The sequence below is a fragment of the Gopherus flavomarginatus genome, chromosome 22 (assembly GCF_025201925.1).
Source record: "Gopherus flavomarginatus isolate rGopFla2 chromosome 22, rGopFla2.mat.asm, whole genome shotgun sequence".
Taxonomy (NCBI): Eukaryota; Metazoa; Chordata; order Testudines; family Testudinidae; genus Gopherus; species Gopherus flavomarginatus.
This window is the reverse complement of record NC_066638.1, coordinates 11258653-11286190: the sequence shown is the minus strand read 5'-3', so window position 1 is coordinate 11286190 and position 27538 is coordinate 11258653. Positions and strand designations below refer to the sequence as shown.

At 56.0% G+C, this 27538-nt stretch overlaps 1 protein-coding gene across 1 annotated transcript; it reads left to right on the top strand.

The window, feature by feature from the left end:
• The first annotated feature begins 69 nt into the window (after positions 1–69).
• LOC127038968 (digestive cysteine proteinase 2-like) lies at positions 70–25263 on the top strand. Its single transcript, XM_050932022.1, has 12 exons — positions 70–133; positions 2266–2334; positions 4158–4217; positions 9935–10027; positions 11181–11353; positions 12752–12992; positions 15444–15636; positions 16317–16510; positions 18647–18738; positions 19468–19629; positions 21638–21827; positions 24155–25263. The coding sequence occupies exons 2-12, from the start codon at positions 2271–2273 to the stop codon at positions 24340–24342; spliced, it is 1650 nt and encodes a 549-aa protein (XP_050787979.1). The 5' UTR covers positions 70–133; positions 2266–2270; the 3' UTR covers positions 24343–25263.
• The last annotated feature ends 2275 nt before the right edge of the window (positions 25264–27538 follow it).

Sequence of the window (27538 nt, the reverse complement as noted above, 5' to 3'; positions counted from 1 at the left end):
TGCTGAGGCTATTGCCACAGATATAGATGAATATGATTACTTGTAATCTGCCTGAACCGCACTGTCCTGCTGGTTAGTGTCAGCGGTGGGATCAGAGCACATTCCCAACTGCTAACCCAGACCCAGGGCCCAGGTAAGAGCCACTCATCTTTATTTGGGGGCAAAAACCATGTCTGAGGACAATGATTCTTTGATTCTCTAAATCACCAAAAGTAGGTGAAATGGTGCTAAGTTATTGTTCGTGCAGCTCCGACTGAGATCAGGGCCCCATTGTGCCAGTCCCTGCCCCATCTGAGACCAGGGCCCTGTTTTGCCAGGCTCTGACCAGACACACAGTGAGAGACGGTCCCTACCCTAAAGAGCTTAAAATTGAAGTAGACATAAGGGGAAACTGAGGCACAGAGCAGGGACACAATGTGCCCACTCTCTAGGGCAGATCCAGGAGCCGTGAGTCCCAGTGCAGTGTTTTAGCCACGGGACCACACTGTCTCATAGTGACTTGTGCTAGCAGTGATAAGACACTGCGGGCTTCCCAAACACAGCGTGAGACAGCCTCTGCCCAAAAGAATCCCAGTGTAAATTATGGGTATGGGGACTGAAAACTGCAGGGGAACAGCTTTCTGAGCAGGTAAACAGCTGGCGCACCCCACCCCGGAGGTGGCTGCTGTTCTCTACTGATTGAAATGATCAACCAGTAGGAAGTTGTCAAGTGATATGAGGTCCTGTAGGATAGATTCAGAACATGTTTGATTAAATGACTGTGTAGAGAGGGAACATGGTGTTTTAATTAGAGCAGAGGGATCTGGGAGTCAGGACTCCTGGGTTCTTTTCTTTGTTCTCGGAGAGGGGTGGGGGTCAAGAGTCAGGACCCTTGGGATCTAGCCTTGTCTGTAGGAGCAGGGAATCAGGACTCCTGGGTTCTATTAATAGATTTGGGAGGGGAAATTTATTTTCAGACATACCCTGGCCATCAAAGCCTTGCTGGCTAGTTCCCCATTGCCCTGAAATGATGTGCTCAGAATGGTGTGATTACACCAGATACTGGTTCATTGGCTGTAATCAGGGTGTGGACGGAAATAGAGACAGAGAAGAGACCCAGATAAACAATCTGGTTATGGGTGCAAAAGGAGCTGAAGATGGTTCCTTATTCCCAGTTCCTTATCCGTGGTACCAGCTCTTTTTTTGTGGTAGCAGCTCCTTATTCATGGCTCCCAGTTCCTTAGTCACAGGCCCAAACGATTTACAAATACAGCCGCGTAAGAGAACATTTCTAGAGATTTCATCAAACCATATGATTGAATGAGACAAAAATTTAAATGACTAATTACTTAATTATGTATGAACGACATACTCAGGTGAAGTGCTGGGTTTTTGTGGCTTGTCCGTGACCGACTAAAGCGCGAGTCACCCCAAATGAGACGTCCCCGCGGCCATCAGGCTCTTCCGAAGGAGCTGGGAATTGCCACTGTCAGAGTGGTCCTAGTGTAGAAGGGGCCTTAGGGGGCACTGTGCTGCAGAGAGTGGGATAGGGGATCAGTAGGGGGCGCTCTCCACTCACAGGTTGTGTTTGTCCCAAAGTGGCACTAGGGGGAGGGGAGTGGGGACAGGAGCTCGGTATGGGGTCCTCCCCTTGCAGGCAGCGTGGCCCCAATGCCCCAGCATGGCGCTAGGGGGCGCTGTGCTGAAGCGAGCAGGGCAGGGGGCTCAGTAGGGGGTGCTCTCCCCTTATGTGTGGTACTTTCTATGAGGACACTGCCCCCTTGTGGCTGTCATACCCCAGTGGCTCTTTCCCAAGCAGTCAGGATGTCCCTAGAGTCCCAGTCACATCCCAATGTGGTTAATTCCCTGCCGCCTCCCTAAAACCCCTGGCAATGTCAGCTCCACACAGGATCCTTCCTCTGGTTCTGCCCTGAAAATGCCATCCATGTTGCTACAAGCTGTCAAGCAGCCGACATGCCCTGCCCCAGAGGTGGCTGCATTTCATCCGTGAGGGCATAACCATGCACAAGCAGCCTGCAAAGCATGCTGGGATGGAAATGCAACCGCTCCTTGCTCTGTCAGGCAAGTCCACTGAGCTGTGTTCCCTTCCTGGCTTAGAAAATGCTTTACAAAGGGCCCTAGGCGTAGAATAACTGGTCCTGATGCTGGCTAGAGAAGATGCAGCAGATTCTGTGGCCAGATGCCGATGGAAATGCAGGGACCAGATGTGCTTCCCCAGAGAGATGATTCATGGGATTAATTCCTGGCCCTTTTTCCCACTCCCAGACCTGATGGAAACTCTCTTCTGGAAGAAAATGGCCTCTCTTCTGTTGCCTGCCTTTTGCCTTTTGAGCGGTGAGTATTCGCACACATGTGCACGTGCACACCTGCCATCCTCAGAGCCGGTCTTCACTGCAAAACGAAAGGCGTGTTCTTAACGGGGCTGCACTAAGTCGGGTTAAAATAGCAACCACTCGGGTTAGCAGCTCCAGTGAAAGCCGCTAGGTCAACCTGGACTTGAACTCGAGTTAAAACCCGAGCGGCTGTGTCCGCACTGCTCTTTTAGCCCCAGTTAAGATCACCCCTCTTGTTATTGCAGAGTTATCCTGGACTAGCCTCGCCTGTGCGGAGCATCCGCACTGCAAAGCTCTACCCGTGCCAGATCTGTGTTGCTGCACCCACAATGGTGTGATGGTAGCCCAGGAGCTGAGATGGGTTTTCGGGGGTGTCACAGAGTCCCCAGGCAATGCTCTGAACCTGCTCCCCACAAAGCCAGTCAGGATTTTGGGGACCCTCCTCTCCCTTGGAGCAGACTATCTCCAGGGCAAGAAACTCACATGGCTTCCACCTTCCTGGGTCTGACCTTGGAGCATTCAGCATCCTCTGTCCCTCCGTGCGCTTCCCACAGCGAGTCCACCCAGGTGGGGTCCTGGGGAAACCACAGGGTCCTGCACCCCCACTTCGCAGTCAGACATGACTCTTAGCCAGCCAGTAACACAGAAGTTTATTAGATAACAGGAACATGGTCTAAAACAGAGCTTGTAGGTACAGAGAACAGGACCCCTCAGCCGGGTCCATCCTGGGGGGCAGCGAGCCAGACACCCACGTCTGCCCTCACTCCCCGTCCCCAGCCAGCTCCAAACTGAAACCCCCTCCAGCCCCTCCTCCTCTGGGTTTTGTCCCTTTTCCGGGCCAGGAGGTCACCTGATTCCTTTGTTCTCCGACACCTTTAGCGTCCCCTTGCAGGGGGGAAGGGCCCCAGCCATTAACTGCCAGGAGACCATGTGTCGGCCATTTATGTGCACTGACCCTTTGCTCTGCCACACTCTCACCCCCTAGAGACTTAAGAAATGCATGGGGGAAACTGAGGCACCCACATAGTATTCAGAGGAAACATTAAGAACAGTTCCCACTTCATCACAGGGGGGTATCCCTAAGCCCCTTGTTTTCAGAGTATATTTGGTTTGAAATCACCTGGTAGTGTTTATTCCTAAATGTAAATAATGGGTGAAAATTGGTGAAAAATTGAAAAGGGCCAGCAGGAGGTGGGGGGCGCGGGGGTGCTCAGTACTGACAGGGGTGGGAGCGGGGGTGGGAGTTACTCATGACGTAGCAGTTGGACAGCTGCCAGCCTGTCTCGCTCCCCCAATGTGCAGAGGAAGGGAATGGGGGGGCTGCATTGAAGGCGCTAGCAGGGGATGCGTCCTCTCCTGACTCTATTGGCCCTTCAGCGCGGCCCCAGCCACTTCCCCAGCGAAAAATTCCCTGGTCCCCAAAATTTGAGTGAAAATTAGTAGAATCCAAATTGAGGCTTTTTCAAAACCATGGGAGTTTTAGGGGGGAAATCAGCAAATGCTGAAAACAAAGGGCTCTGAGTGTAACCAAACCCATCTTGGGTTGGCACAACTCTTCTTCCCCATTCCTGGTAGGGCCCCAATTCAGCAAGGTGTTTAAGCACATGCCGGACATTAAGCCCCCGAGTACCGTCGGTGGGATTTCCGTAGGATTGTGTGATTAAAAACACGCTCTTCCTTAAGAGCCTTGCTGAACTCTAGGTACCTGGGTAGCTGATTGCAATGCATCTAGTCTGGAAAGGTTCCCTGTCTCCTAGCCTCTTTGGCTGGGTTTGGGGAGGGAAGTGTCCGATGCCGAGAAATCAGCTGAGCATTGTTTTACAGGAGCCGGGTGTACAGCCAGATGGGCAGTCCCTGATTTTGGCAACGTCTACCACGTCTCAGGTGAGCGGGCCGGGTACTCAGTGGTCAGGGTCTGTATCGCAGCCTGCTCTCCCTCCGGCAGACGGCTGTGGTGTGTGCACCTCATCGTGACACCTCGATCACAGAAACAGCGCTGCCCTGGCCTCTGGTAGGAAACACTCAGGATAATCCCGAGCCCTGATCTGGCACCTCTGATCCAGAGACCGTAAGGTGCTGCACTTGCTAAATTAAACTGCTCAGCGCCTCTGGTAAGTAGGGAGCTTGGAGCCCAACAGGCCTTAATGTTACTCAGAGAGATTGAAAATGCCCCTTATAAACACAGCTAGTGTCCTCCAGCAATCTCCCCTCCCCCCAGATCCAGCAGCACTGCCCTGGCCAAAGGGAATGTTTTGGACCATCACGGTCGTACTTAATAGAGACCAGTTGATCACCTCTTAGCCCTGAAACTCTTCTTCAGACATAGTGGGAGGACGGATCTTGTGCCTAACGCCCTGGGCTGGGAGTCAGGAGTCGTAGGTTCAATTATGGCTCTCTCTGTGTGACCTTGGGCAAGTCGCTGTGTCACTCTGTGCCTCGGTTTCACCATCTGTTTAACAGGGATGATGGTACTTTCCAGGGGGGTTGTGAGAATGAATCCATTGCTGTTTTTAGTTGAGATTCTATGGGACAGGGGCCTCATGTACCTAGGGTACAGGCCAGGATGGCCCATGGGCAGCAGGCCTGTGCTGCCACGGCGACCCTGCTGTTTTCAGTACACGCACCCCATCGAAGCTGGCATGTGTACACATACTCTGAGCCAGCTGGGGGATGAATTGGCCCTCCGTGCAAGTTAGAGCAGCCCTGTGGCTGCTGTGACTTTCATCAGCTAGAACTGCCTCCCATCCACCAGAAATCAGTGAGTGCGTCATGCTCTACCCCCATTCTCTCCCTGCTCCCAACCAGCCCTGTGCCTGAATGGGGGGTGGCGGAGCCAGGAGGGACTGTCAGTCCAGGGTTCCCCCTCACCCAGGGAATCCTCAGCTGCTCCTTGGGGGGCAGCTTTAGGGTCCCTTTGCACCATGCTGGCTCTGGATCGCTCATTAAATTAACATTGTAGCTGGCATGAGTAAAACTTCCCCCTTGTCCGTTCTCTCTGATGCGGGCACCAATTGGCCAGAGTCCAAACAGGGTCACTGACACAACCTGGCCTCTGGAGAGCGCAAGGAGGGAATCTCTACCTAGGATCTTGTGACGAACTGGGAATGTTCTTAATGTTTGCTCTGAATACTGTGTTGGTGCCTCAGTGTCCCCATGGCAGTTCTTAAGTATCTGGCAGAGCAAAGGGCCAGTGCACCTAAATGCTTGGCACTCTGTCTCCTAGCCACTGATGGCCTGGGCCCCTCCTCTGCAAAGGTGCCAGCTGAAGGTGTTGGAGACAAAGGGATCAGGTGACCTCCTGGCCCGGGAAAGGGGCTGAGCAGAGAGGAGGGGCTGGGAGGGGTGGTTGGTCTGGAGCTGGCTGGGGTAAAGGGTGGAGGGCAGACCTGGGGGTCTGGCTCACTGCCCCCCAGAATGGACCCAGCCGAGGGGTCCGGTTCGCTGTATCTACAAGCTCTGTTTTAGACCCTGTTCCTGTCATCGAATAAACCTCTGTTTTACTGGCTGGCTGAGAGTCACGTCTGACTGCAAAGTGGGGGTGCAGAACCCGGTGGCTTCCCCAGGACCCCGCTGGGGTGGACTCGCTGTGGGAAGCGCACGGAGGGGCAGAGGATGCTGAATGCTCCAAGGAGAGACCCAGGAGGTGAAGCTGTGTGAGCTTCTTGCCCTGAACAAGTCTGCTCCAAGGGAGAGGAGGCTCCCCAAAGTCCTGCCTGGCTTGGTGGGGAGCAGTTCCAGAGCATCGCCTGGTGACTCCGTGACAACTGGTGGCAGCGGCGGGACGTACTGCACCCCGTGAATGGCGCTGCTTGCAGTAAGTGACTGGGGAGCAGTAAAACAAAAGAGGGATAATGAGGACCAGGCGTGCTGAAGGCTCAGAGAGGGACGGTTTCAGGGGGCAGTTAACCTCTGGGAGTGTGTGACCAGCGAGAAGGACTGTTGGAGTAACGGGGTCCCCCTGAGGACTGCAGCGAGCCGTCTCAGGGGTGGAGGAGCTTGCCGCTCGACCCTGGGAGAGAGAAGGATTTTGCAGTAGCAGGGTTCCCCTGGGGATTGCAGGAGCAGTCCCAGGGGCGGAGGAGTCTGCAGCTCGACCCTGGCAAAGAGGTGGTGATCACGAGAAGGGCTGGCACACCCGGGGTTCTTCCTGGAAACCATGGGGGAGCCAAGAGCACACAGGCCTGTGAGTCCAGAGCCACTTGGGAACGGTGAAGTGATGGCCTATCACTATCTCCTTGAGAAGGACATTGTGATCCTGTGCACAAAGAGAGGGTTACGCATGGGGAAATTCACCAAGGCACAGTTAATCGTGCAGTTGGAGGAGAAGGACTGTTCTGAGGAGCAGATTCCTGGCCCAGATGGGGCTACAAGAGGATCTGAGAGCAGCTGGAGCATCAGCCAGGCATCCCCGGGAGTCTGGTCCCCAATCAGACGAGGTTCTTCACGATTGGGTTCCCTATCAGGAGACTGGAGACGGATAGGATGGGAGCAGAGCCCGAGAGAGCAAGAGGACCGTGAGAGAAAGCAAGAGCCCAAGGAACAGCTGCATGAGAAGCAGCAGCAGCATGGACTGGTGATGGTGGATCAGAGAGACATAGGGGGCTGCCCAGGGGTTAGTGGGGAAACACGCCTGCGGGGGCGAGACCCTGGGACAGAGAGAACTGTGGTGGTGCAGCCCCAGATGCTGAGGGACTGTGGGACCTGGGTGAAGTTCTCTGGGGTGAAGCCCCTCACCCTGCCTATGGCCCAGATCCCTGTGCAGACCCAGGAGGGGTTGGGCTGGCTGGTCGTTGGGGTTCTCCAGGATATCGGCTGGGAGGCCCTGTTGGGGGGTGACTGTCTCCCCATGGGACAGGATCCAGGCCCCTCTCCTGTAACGGCCGAGGGTTTGAATTCAAATCCAGGGAACCAATTGGCTAGGATGGAAATGGTCAGTGAAAATGCAAATGACCTGGCTGGCAGGGGGGAGGGCTGCAGGGCTCAGGATACCTGCCTACCTGTAACCAGCCCCCTGGGGCTGAGTGGGAGGGAGAGATGCTCCCCGCTCCCCTGCACACCGGAGAGGGGGCTCACGCTGGCTCTGATGATGTGACCAGAGCAGAGAGCTTGCTGCCTGTCCCCACTGGAACAGCAAGGGCAGTGCTGAGCATGGGGGGAGCTGAGATCCCATCTGAGTGGGGGGACACCCGGGCAGGGCAGGGCAGCTGCCAAACAGGTTTGCCTGGTCCAGACGTGCTGCTGGGAAGTGATTACACAGCAGGGAGGGAGCTACCAGGGACAGGGCTCAGGGGGGCTGTGACCCCAGGCCCAGCCAGCGATAGGGAGCAGGTCCCACTCCCTGCCCCAGCTGCTGAATCCCAGACCGAGCTGCAGAGGGATCCCTCCTTGGAGAAGCTGAGGGAACTTGCTGGCCACAGCGCTGCAAACCTCCTTGGGGAAGGCTGCAGGGACAGAGTCCTGCAGGAGAAGGGATTCCTGTACTGGGAATGGGCTCCCCAAGGGTAAGTAGAACTGGGGGGAATCGGGAGGCAGCTGGTGGTGCTCCAGGAATCCACAGGACTCTTCCCATTTGAGCTGCTGGATGGGAGGAGAGTGAGGGGACCCCTGGACCTGAAGAGGGAGGATTGGATGGAGAAGGGGGAAGACCCCCGGGGGGATCTCTTCCCTGAGGTGGGAGCCAATCTCCCCATCAGGTGTTCCCCATTCAGAGTCATTGGGAAAGCAACCCAGATCCTGGAGCGAGAGGTCAGGAACATTCTGGCTTTAGATGGGATCCAGCTGTTTTACAGCCCATGGGCCTCACCCATGGGGCTGATCCCCAAGGGAGACAGGAAGATCTGGTTTTATGGGGGCTACCAGAAGCTTAAAGCCATCACAGTGTCCGATGCCCACCCCATGCCTAGACCTGGGGAGATTCTAGACAAGCAGAGGGAGATGGAGAACTTGGCCCTGGCAGACTCTGATAACAGGTGCATCTTTAGCCAGACCTGGGAGGAACAGGTGTCCCAGGTGAAGAGGGGGCTGGGCTGCCTCAAGGAGGTGGGACTGACATTAAAAGCTGGTAAGTGCAAGGGGGGACGGCAGAGGTGTTGTGTCTGGGCCACAAAGTGGGAAGCGGCTGCCCAAGCCCAGAGCTGGCAAAGGCCAAGATGGGGGCTCTTAACCAAGGGAGCCCGAATTGCAGCCCAGAGTGCTGGGAGAAGACCCCGTCCCAGTTTGAACCCCAGGGGTATTGGGGATAGCAAAAGGGTTCAAGCCGCATAAACCTTCCCACATGCGGCCTGCAAGTGCCATCAAGCACACCCGACCTAAGGGAGGGCGTGAGACTGGACTGTCCTGGTGTAACTCACACCAAGGAATGGGAGAGATGCTGGGGCATCCATGGGAACGCTGGTGGGTTCGAACTTCCCCAGGTCACTGGCTGGAGTGACCTCGCTCAGTTCGGTCTCGAAGGGGGGAGAGATGTGACGAACTGGGAATGTTCTTAATGTTTGCTCTGAATACTGTGTTGGTGCCTCAGTGTCCCCATGGCAGTTCTTAAGTATCTGGCAGAGCAAAGGGCCAGTGCACCTAAATGCCTGACACTCTGTCTCCTAGCAACTGATGGCCTGGGCCCCTCCTCTCTAAAGGTGCCAGCTGAAGGTGTTGGAGACAAAGGGATCAGGTGACCTCCTGGCCCGGGAAAGGGGCTGAGCAGAGAGGAGGGGCTGGGAGGGGTAGTTGGTCTGGAGCTGGCTGGGGTAAAGGGTGGAGGGCAGACCTGGGGGTCTGGCTCACTGCCCCCCAGAATGGACCCAGCCGAGGGGTCCGGTTCGCTGTATCTACAAGCTCTGTTTTAGACCCTGTTCCTGTCATCGAATAAACCTCTGTTTTACTGGCTGGCTGAGAGTCACGTCTGACTGCAAAGTGGGGGTGCAGAACCCGGTGGCTTCCCCAGGACCCCGCTGGGGTGGACTCGCTGTGGGAAGCGCACGGAGGGGCAGAGGATGCTGAATGCTCCAAGGAGAGACCCAGGAGGTGAAGCTGTGTGAGCTTCTTGCCCTGAACAAGTCTGCTCCAAGGGAGAGGAGGCTCCCCAAAGTCCTGACTGGCTTGGTGGGGAGTAGTTCCATGACAGATCTTCCTAGCCAGAGGTTCTGGGATGGGAGGGAGCGGCAGTGCCGCGGACAGTGAAGTGGCTTGGCCTAATTTCCTCTCCGTTAGGCCAGGCTGCTCGGTGGCTGCTTTCGCTGTGGTGTTGCAAAGCATTTTCCGAGGGGGATGCATGGAGCTGTCTGGGTGTCGAGCCATAGCTCAGGGCACAGGGAGCAGCTGGGCGCACAAATCTGCATCTCTGGGAGCTCTCGCTGACGCAGGCCGGACTCCTCTGGGTGTGAAATGGCGCAGAATGGGAATTCTGACCTGGGTTAACTTCCAGTACGGGGAGCTGGCCCCGGTACCCTTGGTGTGCCCAGAGCCCGGCATCGCATGTGGCTTGAATCGGGCACGTCTGAGCTCATCCTGTGTCTGTACGATGAGTCCACACTAGAGACTGGGCCTCGTCCCTCTGTCTCTGTGGCACAGACTCGGGCTAACCCGGCTCCTGTTCTGGTGGCCTGCAGGGGTTATCGACCTGCCGTTCGCTGAAATCCAGGAGCCCTTTGAAGCCTGGTACAACCTGTCGGGAGGGAAGAGCCGGATCCAGTACTACCACGGTAGGCGTGCTGGGCACCTGGTCTCTCTCTGCTCCTCATAAGGTGGCAGGGCCAGGTCCCACCGTTGGGGCCAAACTCAGAGGTGACGTATTGAATGCTGCAAATGAGCCCCAGGACCCCCCCCCAGCCTGACATGCCCCCACATCTCAATCCACAAACGAGGGGAGCGACTTGCTGGACTTGGGGCCTGATCCGGAGCCCAGCGGGAGCCCGTCTGTTTACTTCGCTGCGCTTTGGGTCGGAGGAGCCTCGGAGCAGTGGGGGAAGGAATGGGCTAGAGGAGAGGGACCCTACATTCCCGCAGCTGCTCGGTGTTCCCTTGGCTCCCTTTTCTCCTGGCCCCCTCGAGGGGTAAGCAGGAGTCCCCTCCATGCAGAGGGCCGAGTGCAAGGGGGGCAGTGCATGCTCCACCTCTGCAAATGGGCGTGAGCTGGAGCGAGTGCAACCTAGGTGGTACAGGGCTGAAAGTTGCTCCAAGTGGGTCAGTCGCAGGGGCACCAGACCGGGGAGGGGGGAGCACGGGGCCATGCCCTCCCCCTTTTTACTGGCCATAAGGGGGAGGGGGCAAAAATGAACAAGCGGGGCGTGGGGGGAGGGAGAAGAAGTGGCACAGGAATGGGGCCTCAGAAGGGGAATGGTCGGTGTGGGAGTGGGGCCTTGGAGGGCGGTGGGGTCAGGGCCATGGTTCAGGTGCCTATGCCCCTCCCACACCTCCTAACTCTCCCCTCTTGCTGCACAGCAGGGATAGCCGGGGGGGGGGAGGCGCTAGGTGCTGCTCTCTGGCAGGGAAACACCCAGCTCTCCATGGCCTGGTGCTCAGCCCTCGCTAGGCCATCGCGTTCCCTCGGCTGTTTGGCCTGGCATGGCTGGGTGCCGGGACACAGCCAGTCATGGCTACAGACTGGCTGCAGGGAGTTCAGCGTCACACCAGCTCCGAGGGCTGCTCTCCCACCTCCCTGGGATCTGCCCCAGGTGGGTCTGAAAAGCTACGGACAGTGACACTTCTCAGCTTGAGAGTTAGACCTTCGGTCCCGTCCCCCTTCTCAGTCTGCCCAGGGAGAGGCTGAGACCCCGGTGGTTTCTCCCCTTCCCTCGCCTGAGGCTGGGCCCATGAAATGTCTTGCCCTTCCCACATCTCTTTCCTGCCTCGTAGGGCAAGTGGTCACCTTCCAGTACAGGGCAGAGAGGCCGTTTGGTGCCCTCTACAAGATCACCCCAGAGACCACGGAGCTGGAGCTGAACATCCGAAAGTGCTTCCGAATCAGCGGCAGCCCTGGGAAGCGCGTCTATCCACAGAGCGTCTTCCCCAGGCTGGACGGTTTCAAGGTGAGGCCTGGCAAAAGGCAGGAGGAAATGCCAGTAGTGAATGGATTCCTTTGGTCTGGGTGGCTTGCTGGTTTAGCTGGGCACCCCCTACCCTGTCAAGGCATCTTGTAGGAAATGGAGTCTCCCCAAAGCCCGCTAGACCCGGGTAAGTCTGAACAAGGACCTCAGCCACCCTGCATATGCGTTCCTCTCCTGTGTCCATTTCCTGGGGGCAGGGGACAAGCCTGGATCTAGTCACTCCAGTGCTCCCAGTATCCTTTGCCACGGTCCTGCCTGAAGGGAGAGGCATGGAGGGGCTGACACCTGGCATTCCCCTAGCACACCTGGGTGGAAAGCAGCTTCTCAGTTGCTGCTGCTGCTCCTTTAGGGAATGCATGGCCCCGAATCAGGCAGGGGTGAGAGACTGAACTGCATTCCCCCGAGTGCCGCAGCTGCTGGTGAAATAAAATTCCACCCACGCTAGCCACTCTCTGGAGGGTTGGTTCCGCCTGGCCTGGAAGCCGAGGGCACAGCAGGCAGTGCATTTGCAACGTCCAGCCCACAAATGGGCTGGGCTGGCAGCTCCTCTGTTGGCGCCAGGGCTAGATCTGTTGCAGGTCGGGAGGTGCATTGGCAGAGCCGTGCACCATGCCCGGCTGCAGCCAGAGTTCTGTATGTCAGGCGCCCAGCACTGAAGGCACTGAAGCCTTTCAAAAAGCATAAAGCTGGAGTTTTGGGGAATAAATACGGGGACATTTAAGAAACATGTTTTCTGAAAGAAAATAAACAGGCTACAGCTTGGGGAGCTGGGAGCCTTATCCAGTGACTGGGGACAGTTATCATAACATTGTCCAAGGATTTTGGCTTTGTACACAGCTATATACAAACAAGTATCTGGACACTTACTGCAAGAGGTGCTTCTGTTTGGAAGCACACCATTTCTTCACTTGCGGCTCCAGGAAACTGAGGCAGGTCCTGAAATCGTTCTGCACATTCAGTTTTCATTTTTGAAATAGGAACAAATGTGTGCTTTGGTTTTGCCACCCTTCCTTCTGCGCGGCCTTCAGCGCTGAGCAGCTGGAGAGCGGTGGCTGGTTGGTCAGCCGCCCAGCGCTGAAGGCAGTGCCGCGGCCAGCAGCAGCACAGAAGGAAGGATGGCAGTGCTGCATTCAGAGCTGGGCGGCTGGAGAGCCACAGCTGCGGTACCCGCCCTCCCCCACCAGCTTCCCCTCTCCCCAGCAGTGTCCTCTAGTTGGAAACTTGAAACATGGAAACACTAACAAAGGATCTAAAGGCGATCGCAGTATTTTTTGTGATCTCGCGACCCTCCCTACAATAGCCTTGTGACCCTCTTTGGGGTCAGGACCCCCAGTTTGAGAAACATGACTCTAATGTCACCTCCCCTTGGTGCCTCTCCAGCCCGTGCGGGAGGAGTCCTACAAAGGGCAGCTCTGCACCGTGTGGCAGAACGTGTCCTACTGGGGCCGGAAGAAGAACGTCTACACCCTGTGGGTGGCCAGCTCCGCTGATGGCCCCGTGCCCGTCCACTACGAGATGCGGGGCTTCAACAGCCTGCTGGGCTCCCACTACGACAAGTACAAGATTGACTACAGCGACTTCACCCACAGCTACCCGGCTGGGGTCTTGGACATCCCAAGCGGTAAGTGGCAGTTCCCCCTCCACCCTCTGTGGTGGGGAAATGCTTATCTGTCCCCGGAGTTCCTGAGCCTGAGCAGGGAGGTACGTGACCCGAGTCCGGTGGGGACCCAGTGCTGGGATTTCCGAGCCAGGAGGCTGCCAGACGAAGCCACAAAACATGGGCAGGAGCTGAGATGGGAACAGGAGCCCACTCGCGTCACTCCTGCAGGCCAAGGGAAACCATTGCAGTGTAGCGGGTCTGTCAGGAGTGGCCAAGTCTCCACGTGATCCTGTTGGCTGCTGCTAAATCTCCATGTGTTTGCATTGATCCGAGACGTGGAAACATACAACTGGTTAATCCTTTCACAGCGTGTGCCCCAGCTAAGGCTGGTACCAGCAGATCCAGGCCCCCCTGAGGAGCCATTCAGCCCAACACTCCCACGCACCCACCTTCCCCATACAGCTATGCCCTGCCAGGTGAGTGGGAGCAGGGCAGGCCCTGGTCCGGGGCTGTGTCCATTTACCCCAGAGATCAGATGAGTCCCTGTGACAATGCGGTTCTGGTGGGACCCAACTGAGAGTGCCAGTTCAGGACCAATTGCTCAAACAGGGCAGTCACAGCCCAAGGCTGGGGTTTTTCCACCTCTAAGGCAAACCAAACCAGCCAGACAAAGAGGACCCTGGTTTCACCCCACTGGCTAACCACAAGTCACACAAGCAATTTCCTTAGACACTCCAGTCTCCCAGTATCACCACCAGTCCCACTCGTCCTGGGGATGAATGATTATGAAAACCAACACCCCAATAAAAGAAAAAGGTTCTCTCGATCCCAAAGAATCAAGCCCTAGACCCAGGTCAATATACACATCAGATCTTACCCACAAATCATGCTGTTGCCAATCCTTTAGAATCTAAAATCTAAAGGTTTATTCATAAAGGGAAAAAGGTAGAGATGAGAGCTAGAATTGGTTAAATGGAATCAATTACATACAGTAATGGTAAAGTTCTTAGTTGAGGCTTGCAGCAGTGATGGAGTAAACTGCAGGTTCAAATCAAGTCTCTGGAACATCCCCAGCTGGGATGGGTCATCAGTCCCTTGTGTAGAGCTTCAGCCTGTAGCAAAGTCCCTCCAGAGGTAAGAAGCAGGATTGAAGACCAGATGGAGACGAGGCATCAGCCTTATATAGGCTCTTCCAGGTGTAAGAACACTTCTTTGTTCTTACTGTGGAAAATTACAGCAAAATGGAGTCTGGAGTCACATGGGCAAGTTCCTGCACACTTTGCTGAGTTACAAGGTGTATCTGCCTCCTCTCAATGGGTAAGTTGTGTAGCTGATGGTCCTTAATGGGCCATCAAGCAGGCTTGGCAGAGCCAACACCCACCTGTCTGGGATTTTTCCCAAAAATACAGCACCAATTTGAAATACAGACAGTATACAGCCAATACCCATAACTTCAACTACAAAATGATACAGACATACAGACCACATAATCATAACCAGTAGCCCATAACCTGGTCTTAGACACCTTATATGACCCCCTTTACATAAGATTTGGTGCCACTACAGGACCTTGGTTGCAACCTATGTTCTATATGGTCCCAGTTTATATCAATAATGTCACAGTCCCACTAGAATGATGGTGTCACTCTGGATTTGTGCCAGTTTGGCCCTGTGTGTTGGGGCAAGAGCGGATGGAGGTTTCCTGTTAAGCAGACCTTGAAATGTGGCCCAGGCAGTGCTCAGATAAAGGCAGAGGGATCCGGATTCACACTGATGAGCAGTAATCTTCACACTGGCATGTCCAGGAACCCGGTACAGAGGGGGCCTGGTGCCTTGTTGACCCCCTGCAGATGCATTGGCTGAACCGGTCCTCACGGACCAAAGCTGGCATGCTGCGGCGCTTCTCTGGTGGAGCTCGTTCTGGGTAGGGAACAAAGGGTTTGTTTCAAACTGACGTGCGGTGCTCCATGCATTCTTGGCCCGGGGCTGCACCTGTCTAGGACACGGAAAGCAGCCGCTGGCTTGAATATGCCACTACGCTCATTCCCGGCTCCGACAGGCACGTGTTTCGCCCAGCTGCCAATGTCCTAGCCCTGCCACGAAGGCTTTGGTGGGCAGGCCCATGCTGTGCCGGTCCCAGGGGATACAGCCTAGCTAGCAAAAACTACAGCGGGAAACGGGGCAGGGCTCCCTCACCCATGTGCGTGGGAGCCTTCATTCCCTTCCAAACTGTGCTAGCAGGGTAGGGTCCTCGCCTTCCTCAGACACCAGTGCATGGCGCTGGGGGCGCCGTGTTTCTTGGGGATGGATCCTGGGGTGTGGCATGAAGCTATGGGGACTGGTGAGGATGCAGCTGGGTTGTGGGATCTGAGATATTGCATGCAGGGGGTGATACAGAGACCGGGGGATTGCCAGGGGTGTCTGTGAGCAATGCCTTTCTGGCATGTGCCGTAACCTCCGGCTCTGTCCTAGGCATGGAGTGCGAGTTTCCTCCGGGAGACGGAGTGGAGCATCGTATCCTCGCCAACCCCATGTGGGATTTCGTGGGCAGGCAGGCGGATCGAGGCCGTCAGCTGTTTCATCACTACCGGCGGGAGTACAGGAAGGAGTACGGCAGCAGGAAGGAGCTTGAGCGCAGGGCACAAACGTTCGTTCACAACATGAGGTGCAGGAGCTGGGATGTCGGGGCGAGGCGGTCGGGCTCCTGGACTGCTGGGCTGGTTTTCAGGGAGGGGGCGGGGAATGGTGGGGGTGGGGAATGCATCATCCCGAATTAGCCTTGTTCCTCTGACCCGGCCTAGATGTGCCGAAGAGTCAGGCCAGCCCCGAGCGACACAGGATGAATTTGATCCTGGCCTCTTCCCATAATGTCAGTGTTGGGCCGATGCCAGCGCATGAAACCTTGTCTTGCTCCCGGCCCTTGATGGGTTAGAAAACGACTCTCCGGGACTCCGCCCCTCTCCCCTGCGTCACTTTTTCTGAGAACTCACAGAGAACTGAGAAGGCCAGAAACAGCTGGGCCCCCCATGCTCCCCATTCCTAACTAGAATGAAGGCTTCCCCCGTTCACCCTTCTGGCAGTGTAAATGGGGCGGAACTGCGAATCAGGCCCTGAGTCTCTAGCCATCAACCAGCTGTTGGCTTCATAGGGAGAGGGGAGGAGATGCATGTCCTGGGAGATGACTGCTCTGTGCTCCGGCTGTCACTTGACCTAGCACCAAACTGCGGTTATTTGAGTGCATGTGTGTGAGGGGCTGCTGCAGGGCTGTGCCTGGGTCCACCAGGGCTTCCCACCAGCCAGAGCTGCCCGGCTCCCCCTCTCTTCACATCATCCATCCCCTCCCAGGTTCGTCCACTCCAAAAATCGGGCCAACCTGCCCTACAAGCTGGCGCTGAACCACCTGGCCGACCGCACCCCAGAGGAGATGGCCGTGCTGCGGGGGCGGCTGCAGGACCAAACTCCCCACAATGGGCAGCCGTTCCCACTGGCACCATACGCTGGCATCATCCTGCCTGAGAGCCTGGACTGGAGGCTGTACGGTGAGGAAGGCCACCTGCCTCAGCATTGTCCACACATCCCCGGGGCTGCTTCACTCCCCGGCTGGCTGCAAAGTCCTTGTTCTCCTGCAGTCCCCTGACAAGTGGGAAACACCCTCTGCCTCCAGACAATGCTGAAATGCAGCCCATAGGCCTGCCAGAGCCTGGGGCGGTTCCCTGCTTCATACCCACCTTTCAGCTGTCATCCTGTTAGATGGGGCCTGAATGGAGCTTGAGAGAGGGGGACTGTCCTCTTTAAAGGGCTAGGGGTCAGTCGGGCCCTGTTCCGTGGCATGTCCCTCTGTGGTTCGTGGGACTCCTTGGGTGGATGAAGCCCTAAGGAAAGGTCAAGGCAGGTGCTGGAGGAGAAGAAGATGGTCCCAGGGGAATAGTCTGTCTCTTTACGGGCCCAGGACCTGGAGCCTTGGAGGGAAGTAGGGACATGGGCAGGGCTTCCCTCTCGCAGCCGACCCGGATGAGCCCTGGGAAGGAAGGCAGGATATCTGCTGCCTCTTCTGTCTCCCAGCGGGAGAGACACCAGCTTGGGGAAGCAGGGCTGCCTGCCTGCTTGCTGATCTCCCTGCTCAGGGAGGAAGAGGGCTAAGCCAGTGGGTCTCAAACTTTGGTACTGGTGACCCCTTCCACACAGCAAGCCTCTGAGTGCAACCCCCCTTAGAAATTAAAAACACTTCTTATATATTTAACACCATTATAAATGCTGGCTGCAAAGCAGGGTTCAGGGGTGAGGAGGCTGACAGCTTGTGACCCTCCACTAAATAAGCTCACGACCCCCTGAGGGGTCATGACCCCCAGTTTGAGAACCCCTGGGCTAAGCGAAAAGGGGCCCAGCTAGGAGAAGTTGCTGTAGGCTGAACCAGCACAGCCCCAGAGAGGAGGACTGGGGAGAAGAGGGGTGGGGCTTGTAGGGCTCCTGGGGGTGGTAAATCAGAGCCCATGAAGGGGGGAGCCAGTGCTCAGCGCTCGGCTCCGGGAGTCAGTAAATGCAGAGAGTCCGGCGGGTGCCCACAGGGCTCCTCCTGGAACAAGTTGTTCTCCGGTAACTCGACAGAGGGGGGCAGCGCTGAGCATCGCTCCCAGCTCCCAACACTGGGCAATAGGAGGGCGAATTCCCAGGTCAGCGCGGTGAGGAGAATGGACAGGCTGGGGGGCCCTTTCCATCCATTCCCATGATGAGGTCAGACTAACCAGCGCTGGCCGGGCTGGGGAGACACAGCCTGAATTCAGAGAGGAAACCCCTGGGGCGGGTTGCTTTAATTCACACCCTCCTGCTAGCTCCTTTCCTGCTGTGCCCCCCTCCCTGCCAGCCGCTTGGCATGTAGGTTACCCCAGCAAAGGCTGTTGGATGCCACAGCATGTGGGTAAGTGTCTGAGTGGCAGGGTATACATGGGCGTGGGGGGGTAGGGGTATGGCTACCCACCAGCTGGGGTGTAGACATAACCCGGGCTGGCAAAGCATAGCTAGCAGTGTCGCTGCAGAAGGCACTAGCCACCCCGGTCAGATCCCGTCTGAGACCCTAGGTATGTTCTTGCGAGGCTGGCACCTCCTGCCGCTTGTCCTACCGCGCCGGCACTGCTGGGTTTAGCAGGTTAGCTGGATCCAAGCTAGCGAGGGTGTGTCTCCTGGAGGTGGAAATGACCTCCCCAGCTCCAGGGTCCATGTATCCCGAGCCGTCACTCCTGCACCGAGGGGGCCGGAAGGTGTAATCGACGCCAGCTTAGACTCCTCTCTGACTTTGGCCTCACACTAGAAAACCCCCGACTCCAGCAGGGCGAGTGATAGCTTGGTACCAGGAGCGTGATGGAAACTGGACTCCTCCTTCATGCTCATGACCCACCGAGTCACTTGTGTGGGCCTCTGCTCTCTGACGAGATGGCCCAAAAGTTTGCTGCTTGCCCTTTGTGCTGCATTTCTTCAGGGTATCGAGGCACCTGGGCTAGGGGAGAAGGGCGAGTGACAATTGCCAAGGGAAAAGGAGGGTGAAGAACGACCATCTTGTGGTAAAAAGGCCACATGGCTGGTAACTCCAGGTGTTCAGGAGCCAGGGAGATCAGAGAGCTGAAACGTGGAAGATCTGAGTTCTCTACTGCATGGGGCTCATTTCTTATTCTCTCCCCCAGGCGCAGTGACCCCCGTGAAGGACCAGGCCCTGTGCGGCTCCTGCTGGAGCTTTGTGGCTGCGGGAGGATTAGAAGGTGCCCTGTTCCTCAAGGTAACAGCCCGGCTGCCTCGTCACACCGGCAGCTTGTACGAGAAGGGATCGCAGCACAGGGTGGCGCAGCCAAGACATCCCTCATTGTGGGTCTTTCAACTCTCATATGTATTGTGGTAGCCCCGAGATGTCGCAGCTGAGATCACAGCCCTGTTGTGCTGGGAGCTGTACACACACACTGTCAGAGACAGCTTACACTCTGCAGAGACAAGGCAGAGGGTAGGAGAAGGTTAGTATCGCTGCCCCCTGGAACACGTGGGGAAGTGGAGTACAGAGAGATGAAGTGACTTCCAGGGCCACGCAACAAGTCAGGCATCAAACCCAGACCCCCCGTGGGCCCGGCCAGTGCCTTAACCACAAGACACGGCCGCCCTCCCCTTTGCCGAAAGCCTCCAGAGCAGATTAGTCTCAGTTACTGACTGGAGAGTCCCTGCTCTTAGCCCCATGGCTGTAACTCTGCCTGGAGTCCTGCCCCAGTTGCTCCTCAGCTCGAGCAGTTCTGGCTGGCTGCACCAGCTTCGCTGACTGGATGATGCTCACCTGAGACACAGCTCCCGCGGTCCATGTGTCCCCGCCCAGGGATGGAGGGAGAGCGTGGAAGGGGGGATGTAGTATCTCCCTGGACATGGTCTTGGTGATGTGTGTGATGTGTCAGCCTTTACGTAAAGGGGACGATGAAGTTTAAGTTTGAGTTCTCTGTGCCCAGCCCTGCCCTCCTCTCCTCCCCAGACCGGAGTGCTGACCCCTCTGTCTCAGCAAGCCCTGATCGACTGTTCCTGGGGCTTCGGGAACCACGGCTGCGACGGCGGCCTTCCTTGGCGGGCCTTTAAATGGGTCAGGAAGCACGGCGGCATCCCGAGCGCCGAGGCCTACGGGCCGTACAGGGGCCAGGTGAGTTGGGCTGCTCTTCCAGGCACCTGCTAGGGGAGCCGCGGAAAGACCTTGTTTGACCTGCTGGTGCAGCGTGCCCTTGGGCCGCGTGGGGGTGCGACGCGGAGAGCCCCGGGGGAGGGCCGCTGGCAGCCGAACTGCGGGCTCCCTTGGCAAAGGGCTGGGGCTGCTGATGTGAGAGCTTGGTGCAGGGCCCAGCAAAGATGGAAGTGGCCTGGGATGGGATCCTGGGAGCAGCTGATTCCCCCTCCTTCCCCCCTCCACCCCACAGCGTGTCTATTGTACAGCTGGTGAGTCTTAGGCATGGTCCTGGCTCCTCCCCTGACATCAGACAATGAATATTGTGAGCTTCTGCTCCCCAGCCTCTAGTGCTCTGATGCGGCCAGACGGGGCGAAATCCATCCCTCCATGCACCGTGCAGGGCCCTGGCATGAGATGAGTCTCCAGCATACCCTAGATGTTAGCGGGGTCAGGCAGAGGTTCACACCTTTGGGTGGATACCAGTGCCCAGTGCCCAGGCTAGGCACTGGGATAGCAGGTGATGAGGCCAGTCAACATCTAGCTAGAATGGACTCCTAGTGGCTGAATTTCCTGGTGCTCCTTGTGGATCCTGCACCACTGAAGCCAACGGGAGATTTATCATTGATTTCAGCGAGGGCAGGATGTGGTCCAGAACTAGCGGTCTGAATTCTGAAGGTATCTGTGGAGTGTATGGGCCACTCAGCGCTGGGGCTGCAGGAGGAGAGGGGGGCTGCAGGGCCAGTCTTGCTAATGTTCCAAGGACCCCAGTCCGTCGTGCTGCAACGTACCATGTTCTCCTACCTCTGATCCTTGACATTATAACCAGTTTTAGACAATGCGCCGGGGCTTTGATTTTACATGGAAGGTGTCCGATCCAACAGCGATGGGCAGTGGTATAAAACCCTTGGAGGAACAATTGCTTCTGAGGATCCTGAAATCTCCCCTCGCTGCAGAATTCTCGTCCCTGTTAGAAAAATCTCAGATCCAAGCAAACCTACCTGCTCCACTCAGCTCTGAGTCCCACGAGTGTTTCTTCTCCATGGTTCCCACTTAGTGCTGTAACCCTCGGAACAGCCGCTATGCAACGCCTGGCCCCTGAGGAGTTTTCGTTAAAAGAGGAGAGGGGACTTGTAAGGCTCTAACCCAGGTCTGCAGAGTGCCAGGGAACTGGTGCGGCTGTCAGCAGCATTGCAACGAATAAATCCTGGGAGAACAAGCACACAGGAAGTGCCGTGTGCGCAGACCCGAATGCAGCACCCACCGTCACTTCTGATTGGTCCATGTGCCCTATTTAAGCATGGAGGGCATTCCAGGAAGCTGCCCGTGGCTTATTGCCACCACAGGCCCTGCTCTGGTCCCTGATTTTGACGTAACGCTAACAGATCCCGGTCGTCGGCGGGTGGGATCGAACCTGGGGCCTTTGGAGCTTAGTGCAGGAGCCTCGACTTCATGAGCTAAAAGGAGAGAGCCTGTTAGCTAACACTGTTGAGCAGATTCATTTTCTCTCTCTCTCTCTCTCTCTGAGTGGTCTCGGTGCCACTACGTGGGACAGAACACCCCACCCAGGAGGCGTGTGGTTACATGGATTTTGGCTCTGTTCTTTGGCTCTGACCCCTGGCTTGAGCCCTGAGTCCCACCAAGCCTTCCTCCTGGTCCTGCCGGCTAGGCCAGACCACCCATGTCCCAGCTATGCCAGAGCTTAACAGATGCACCGAATCCTTCTCCTTGTCTTGCGATAAATGAACCGGCCCAGCTGCCAGAACTGCTGCTGGTTCTCCCTGGGCTGAGCATTCAGGAGAGGGCTGAGTTTGCTGGCTGGCTGAGTCTGAGCTGGTGGCGTATCACGGATCAGCTGGCATCCTCTGGCTCTTATCCAGGCTTGGCCGCAGTGAAGGGGTGGCTGGAGGTTGCTCTGTGAGCATTCTGGCTGGATCGGGGCACTCAAACCCTACCGCTGTTAAACTCCCATGTCCCGCCTGCCTCCTAGAACGGATACTGCCACTACAACTCGTCTGAGCTCCTCGCCAACATCAGAGGCCACGTCAACCTCCCGGCCGGCGACGTCACCGCCCTGAGAGCCGCCATCTTCAAGAATGGCCCCGTGGCCGTCAGCATTGACGCCTCTGCCAAGTCATTCATATTTTACTCCAACGGCATCTACTATGAACCCCAGTGTGGTGAGTCCAGCCCTGCCGCCCGCGCGGCACTCCTGGAGGGATGAGGTTGCATGGCTAGCAGGGGAGGCTGTGTCCTGGTGATCCTTTACCAGGGGCTGCTGGACCCAGATTGCTCAGGAGATAGGGTGGCCATGCTCCGCCATGGGCCAGGAGAGTCCCAGGCTGTTCTGTTCCATCCAGGGTTTCTCTGCTGGCTCCAGCAACATGGGCCAGGTGGGCTCTGGTGTGTCACATTGCTCTCTGTACTTGGGCACCCCCTTCCTGTCCCGGTGCCACAGGGAAAATCGTCAGGGGCTGTACGTGGCTGCCAGCCTGGGGGTGCTGGTTCCTACGGAGCCACCTCCATGCATGGCAGGAAATTCCCCAGGATGAAGAGCGCCCAAGCAGCATAGACCTGGACTGGCCCCCAATCACTTCCAGGCACTCCAGCTGAGATCCTAGAAACCCCTCACGGGGCTGGGCATCCCATTCTGGGGTGCAATCCAGCCCCGTGAAGGGTTGCATCACCCCCTGCCCTGCAACCGTGGGCGCCTCACATTGCTTTGGGGTGGTAGCTCCCAACCAGGGCTGCTGACAAACAGATTGAGTGTCCGTGTACAGCTGCAGCACTGGTCCAGCAGCCTGTCAGCAACATTCCAGCCGCGCTCTGGCTTCCACCAGCCTGGTTACTGCTCACGGGGTGACCCCAATGCACTCTCAGTTTCAGGTTTTCCCCAAAACTTGTGTTCTGCGCTGCCCAGCCCTTTCCTGGACGGGTCAGCTATTACCGGTCCCCAAGGGGTCAATATTCAACAATTTGCTACTTTCACTGGAGTTACCAAATGGTTTGGTTTAAACACAGCCCTGGATTAATTTAGTTTAAAAATAAAACATGTTTATTTAATTACGAAGAGGGAGGTTTTGAGTGAGCGCAAAGCTCAGGTATGAAAGTCAGACATGGTTAATAGAGAAATAAAGTTAAACCACTTTCTGGTAGCTACAACTTTGCCAGCGAGGCTCGGTTCAAGGTAAAATCCTCACGACAGGTTCCCAGCGACAACGCTGACCAAATTCTCAGGTCAGGAGCTCCCCCAAAGTCAAAAGGCCGGTTCCTTTGTCGGCTCAGATGTGTGTGAGAGAGGGAGAGATCTCTGGGGTGTTTTCACCCCGTGTTTTTGCAATCCGCTCACCCTCCAGAGTGGCTTCTTTTGACGTTTCCCCCTCAAAGCCACGTTTATTCACACAGTAAAGAAAGTGACATGGGATCTGCTGGTGAAGGTGGCCCCTTCTCCCCTGTGCAGGCTGAAATGCAGACTTGCTGTGTCTCCAGCCCCAGGACCCTCTTCACTACTTACCTGTAAATGGAGGTGAACCCACATTGCTTTGTTTAGGCGTGACATGCTTAACAACTCTTGCCTAGGCAGGGCTGGGCGGGGAGGGGGGCTGAACGTACGCTCACATCCTGCAGGGGGGATTCATAACTTTACATAGAATGTTGCTGCATATTTTTCGCCGTGATGTTATTGACCAGCAAGTTGTTAGTTTTCAGATGAGACCTCACAGGGCACATTTGGTATAAAGACAATCACAACAGTGTGTTGGGGTGGGGGCAGGGAATACAGCGGTGCTTTCGGTCACAGTGGGCCCCTGCTTCCCTGGCCTGGCACCCCAGGATTCCTGCCTCCTTTCTGCTCTCGATCATGCACCTCCCCAACCCCCAACGACAGGTGGTGCCTTCTCTGGCTTGGAGAATCCCTGAGAAGTGGAGCAATGCTCTGGGGGTCTTCCAGTGCAATGCGCCAGCCCCCTGTGCTGAGCTCGGCAAGAGCTTTTCCCGGGCTCTGCCACCAGGTGGCGATCACAGTCCATCCTAGATGCCCCAAATAACTTCCCCGGGCAGACCTTGGCTAGCCGGGCGGCTCATACCGCCCCTCCCTCTTGGCACAGCCCCATGCAGAATAGACCTGACTGTACAACTCTCCAAGCTGCCTGCAGGAGGGCATTTGATTCACACCGAGGAGGAAGCTATGTCTGGAGAGAGTCCCAGCCCGCAGCAGCTGATGCAGAAACGATTCAGTGGGGCGCTCTGGGCTGGGTTAGGCGGGAGGTCAGACTAGATGGGTGCAATGGTCTCTACGGCCTTAGTATCCATGGATCTGCTCCCATGGGGAGTTCTCGCTCGCGATCACTCCAGGGCTGCTGTGGCTGAGGCTGTTTCTCTGCATGAGACTTGTCATTTGGCCTCCTGGGAATGCAAGAGCCCAGATGCCGGGGGGGAGGCTAACTGCAGCGGGGTTAAGAGAAGCATGAGAAACTCCTTTGCTAGTCTCCTTTCCTCTCGGCCGTAGGGAATACCAGCAGCAGCTTGAATCACGCGGTGCTCGCCGTGGGCTACGGGGTTCTGCAAGGGGACAGCTATTGGCTCATCAAAAACTCCTGGTCCACTTACTGGGGTAACGATGGCTACATCCTCATGTCCATGCAGGACAACAACTGTGGGGTGGCGACCGCTGCAACATACCCGGTCCTGGCCTGATCTCCTGGGTCAGAGGGAAGCAAGCTGGCTTCGGGCTGCTGATCCTTAGCAGTCTGCCGGGCTTGCTTGTTATCTGTGCTTGCTTGTGCTCTGGACGGGACCAAGTGGGGCTGGCTTAGCGCCTGATGCCACGTGGGCCTAGGTGTGACACTGCAGTCTATATAATTTTATAAAAATATGCTAATGAGGGAATATAATGTAACTGGAATATGCTTCATGCAGAAGGTCTCTTGTAATGTATCATTACAAAGTTAATAATCTACTGAGTGTGATCATCCTATGTGTATAAATGTACTACTCTTGTATCTGAAACTAGAAATATGAACTATAACTCTGAGGGCCTCTTGTAACTATGCAAAGTGTGGGCCATTAATGGTGGTTTGGAATCTTGATGACTCCCATTAACCAGGACAATTGTCTGCAGATGGGTGTTTTATCTGTAAGTCTTCCTGTACACCTGTGTGCTGGCAAGTGGGCGATGAAGTCTTGCAGTGACATGTGATCATGTCACCTGAACTAAAATTCATCTTTAATCTGGTGTCTTTCCATTGAAAAGGAAGGAGTGGGAACCCAGAGAGGGACAAAGGATTCCCGGCCTATGCAAAAGATATATAGAGGAGTGGAACAGAACAAAGGGGAGAGAGGAGAGGAGCCATCATGAGGAATCCCCTAGCTACCACCTGATCTGGAACAAGAGCTGTACCAGGGGAAAGAATTGTGCCCAGGCCTGGAAGGGGTCCAGTCTGAGGAAAAAACTTACTGAAGCATCTCTGAGGGTGAGATTATCTGTATTCAGTTTGATTAGACATAGATTTGCGCGTTTTATTTTATTTTGCTTGGTGACTTACTTTGTTCTGTCTGTTACTACTTGGAACCACTTAAATCCGACTTTCGGTATTTAATAAAATCACATTTTACTTACTAATTAACTCAGAGTATGTATTAATACCTGGGAGAGCAAACAACTGTGCATATCTCTCTATCAGTGTTATAGAGGGCGAACAATTTATGAGTTTACCCTGCATAAGCTTTATACAGGTAAAACGGATTTGAGTTTAGACCCCATTGGGAATTGGGCATCTGGGTGTTAAAGACAAGCACACTTCTGTTAGCTGCTTTCAGGTAAACCTGCAGCTTTGGGGCAAGTAATTCAGACCCTGGGTCTGTGCTGGAGCAGACTGGCGTGGCTGGCCAAGCAAGACAGGATGCTGGAGTCCTGAGCTGGCAGGGAAAGCAGGAGCAGAAGCAGTCTTGGCACATCGAGTGGCAGCTCCCAAGAGCATTTCTGAGATCCAACCCATCACACTAGGCACTTGCTTGTTCATGCTGAGTGCCCGAAAAATCCCAGGGAAGCCAAATGGGAGCTGAGGGCAACGAGGGCCTCCTGAGGCTGCTCGGCAGGGTCAGCCCCCTCTCGCTGGGGCGGTTTTCAGCCCAGCCCAGGGCATGCTGCAATACGAGGTGTGACTGCAAGCCCAGGTAGTCAAACCCAAGCGAAGTTGGATCTAGCTAGACGCAGCCTCAGCGAGCCTTGATCTAGCGAGATCAAAGCCGGCTCGAGTAACACCGCCAGTGTCGCCACGCTGAGTGCCGGGGGCCAGCCTCCCGAGGACCCTCCCTGGGTACCGACTCCAGCAGCCAGCTTGTGCTGCCGCCCACGTGGCTGCTGTTACTCAAACTGGCTTTGATCTAGCTCAATCAAAGCTAGCTGGGCTCTGCCTGCAGGTGTGGCACGTTCCCCTCCTGGTTGCAGCACCCACATGCGAAGAGCCCTTTGTGGATCTTTGAGATGCTTTAGGTACGGAGCATTCCTGGCACCGGAGAAGTCAGACCAGCTGCTGTGGGCAGGGGGAGCCCTAGCTCCGGCTGGGAACTGAAAGGAGAGGTTCTCTGTATGAGGCTCCAGCCCCTCTTCCCCTGCCTCCCTGTAGTTGGCTACCAGGCTGGTGAATTACAGTAACTAGGACAACTCCCAGGCCTGCAGCTGGCAAAGAGAAACAGCTGATGCGACTGATTCTGGTCCTGTCAATAAACTCGCTGGTAAAGGCACAAAGTATTCTGGTCTTTGGAGAGTTGTGCATTTTCTGGGTTCTCCCAACAATGGAGTGGGGTGGAGAACCCAGCTAGACTGGTGTGGTCACCAGGGAAAGCACAAATGACCCCTCTTGTAAGCCAGGCCACCTGGATTCCCCCAGCTGCAGGCTCCCCTCTGTGCTGTGTGACTCTGCTCCTGAGCCTCCACTCTTGCGTAAAAGAGAGAAGGATCATGCCAGCCCCCGTGGTTATGAAGAAAACTGTAGATGCAAACAGAGTGTAATGGCTGCGTCGTCGTCTTCCTGAGTCTGCAGGGAGCCTGAAATGAGAGTTCTGTTGTGTGAGAACTGCCCTGTTCTGCTCAGTTAGTTAACTCTGAACCCTAGTGATGCTCCTTTAAACATCAGCATTGTTATTTCTCTCCCTGCTGATCATCCAAGCCAAAGAGTCCGGCTAATGTGCCTTACCCTTTGATCCCAAACTGTCCCTCTGCATCTTCTCGGGGGCCAGAAATCTCCAACTGCTCTGGACCCAGATGCCAAAACCTCCGGCTTCCTCCGTGATGAGCTAGGGAGGCTGCCCAGAGGGGTCCTGCTTTTTGTGTCTGTGGGGAGAGTCAGCACTGATGTGGGGCTGCTAGCCACTGCGTCCTGTCAGGATGCACACGCTGCTGCCAGAGGAGACAGTGTAGCCTCCAGAGATAGGAAGGCTCCTTCTTCCAGCAGTGCAGGGGCTGGATGGGGGGACTAGAGACTAGAACTCCAGGTGCAGGGGGAGGGATAGCTCTGTGGTTTGAGCATTGGCCTATTAAACCCAGGGTTGTGAGTTCAGTCCTTGAGGGGGCCATTTGGGGAACTGGGGCAAAAAATCTGTCTGGGGATTTGTCCTGCTTTGAGCAGGGGGTTGGACTAGATTCCTCCTGAGGTCCCTTCCAATTCTATGTGCAGTGGCCCTGAACTGTGACATGCTGTAGTGACCCTGAGAAGGGAATGACTCACACCCAGCGCTGCAGGGGGTTGAGTGGACCTTGACAGTCTCCCAGCCGAGCACTGCCTCAGCCAGCTGCTGCTGAACGTGCAGGATGCGATGGGGCACAACACACAGGCTTGCCAGCCTGGTGCACCCCTGCCCTTTCTGTGGGACCTGGGAGTTTGGTTGCTTT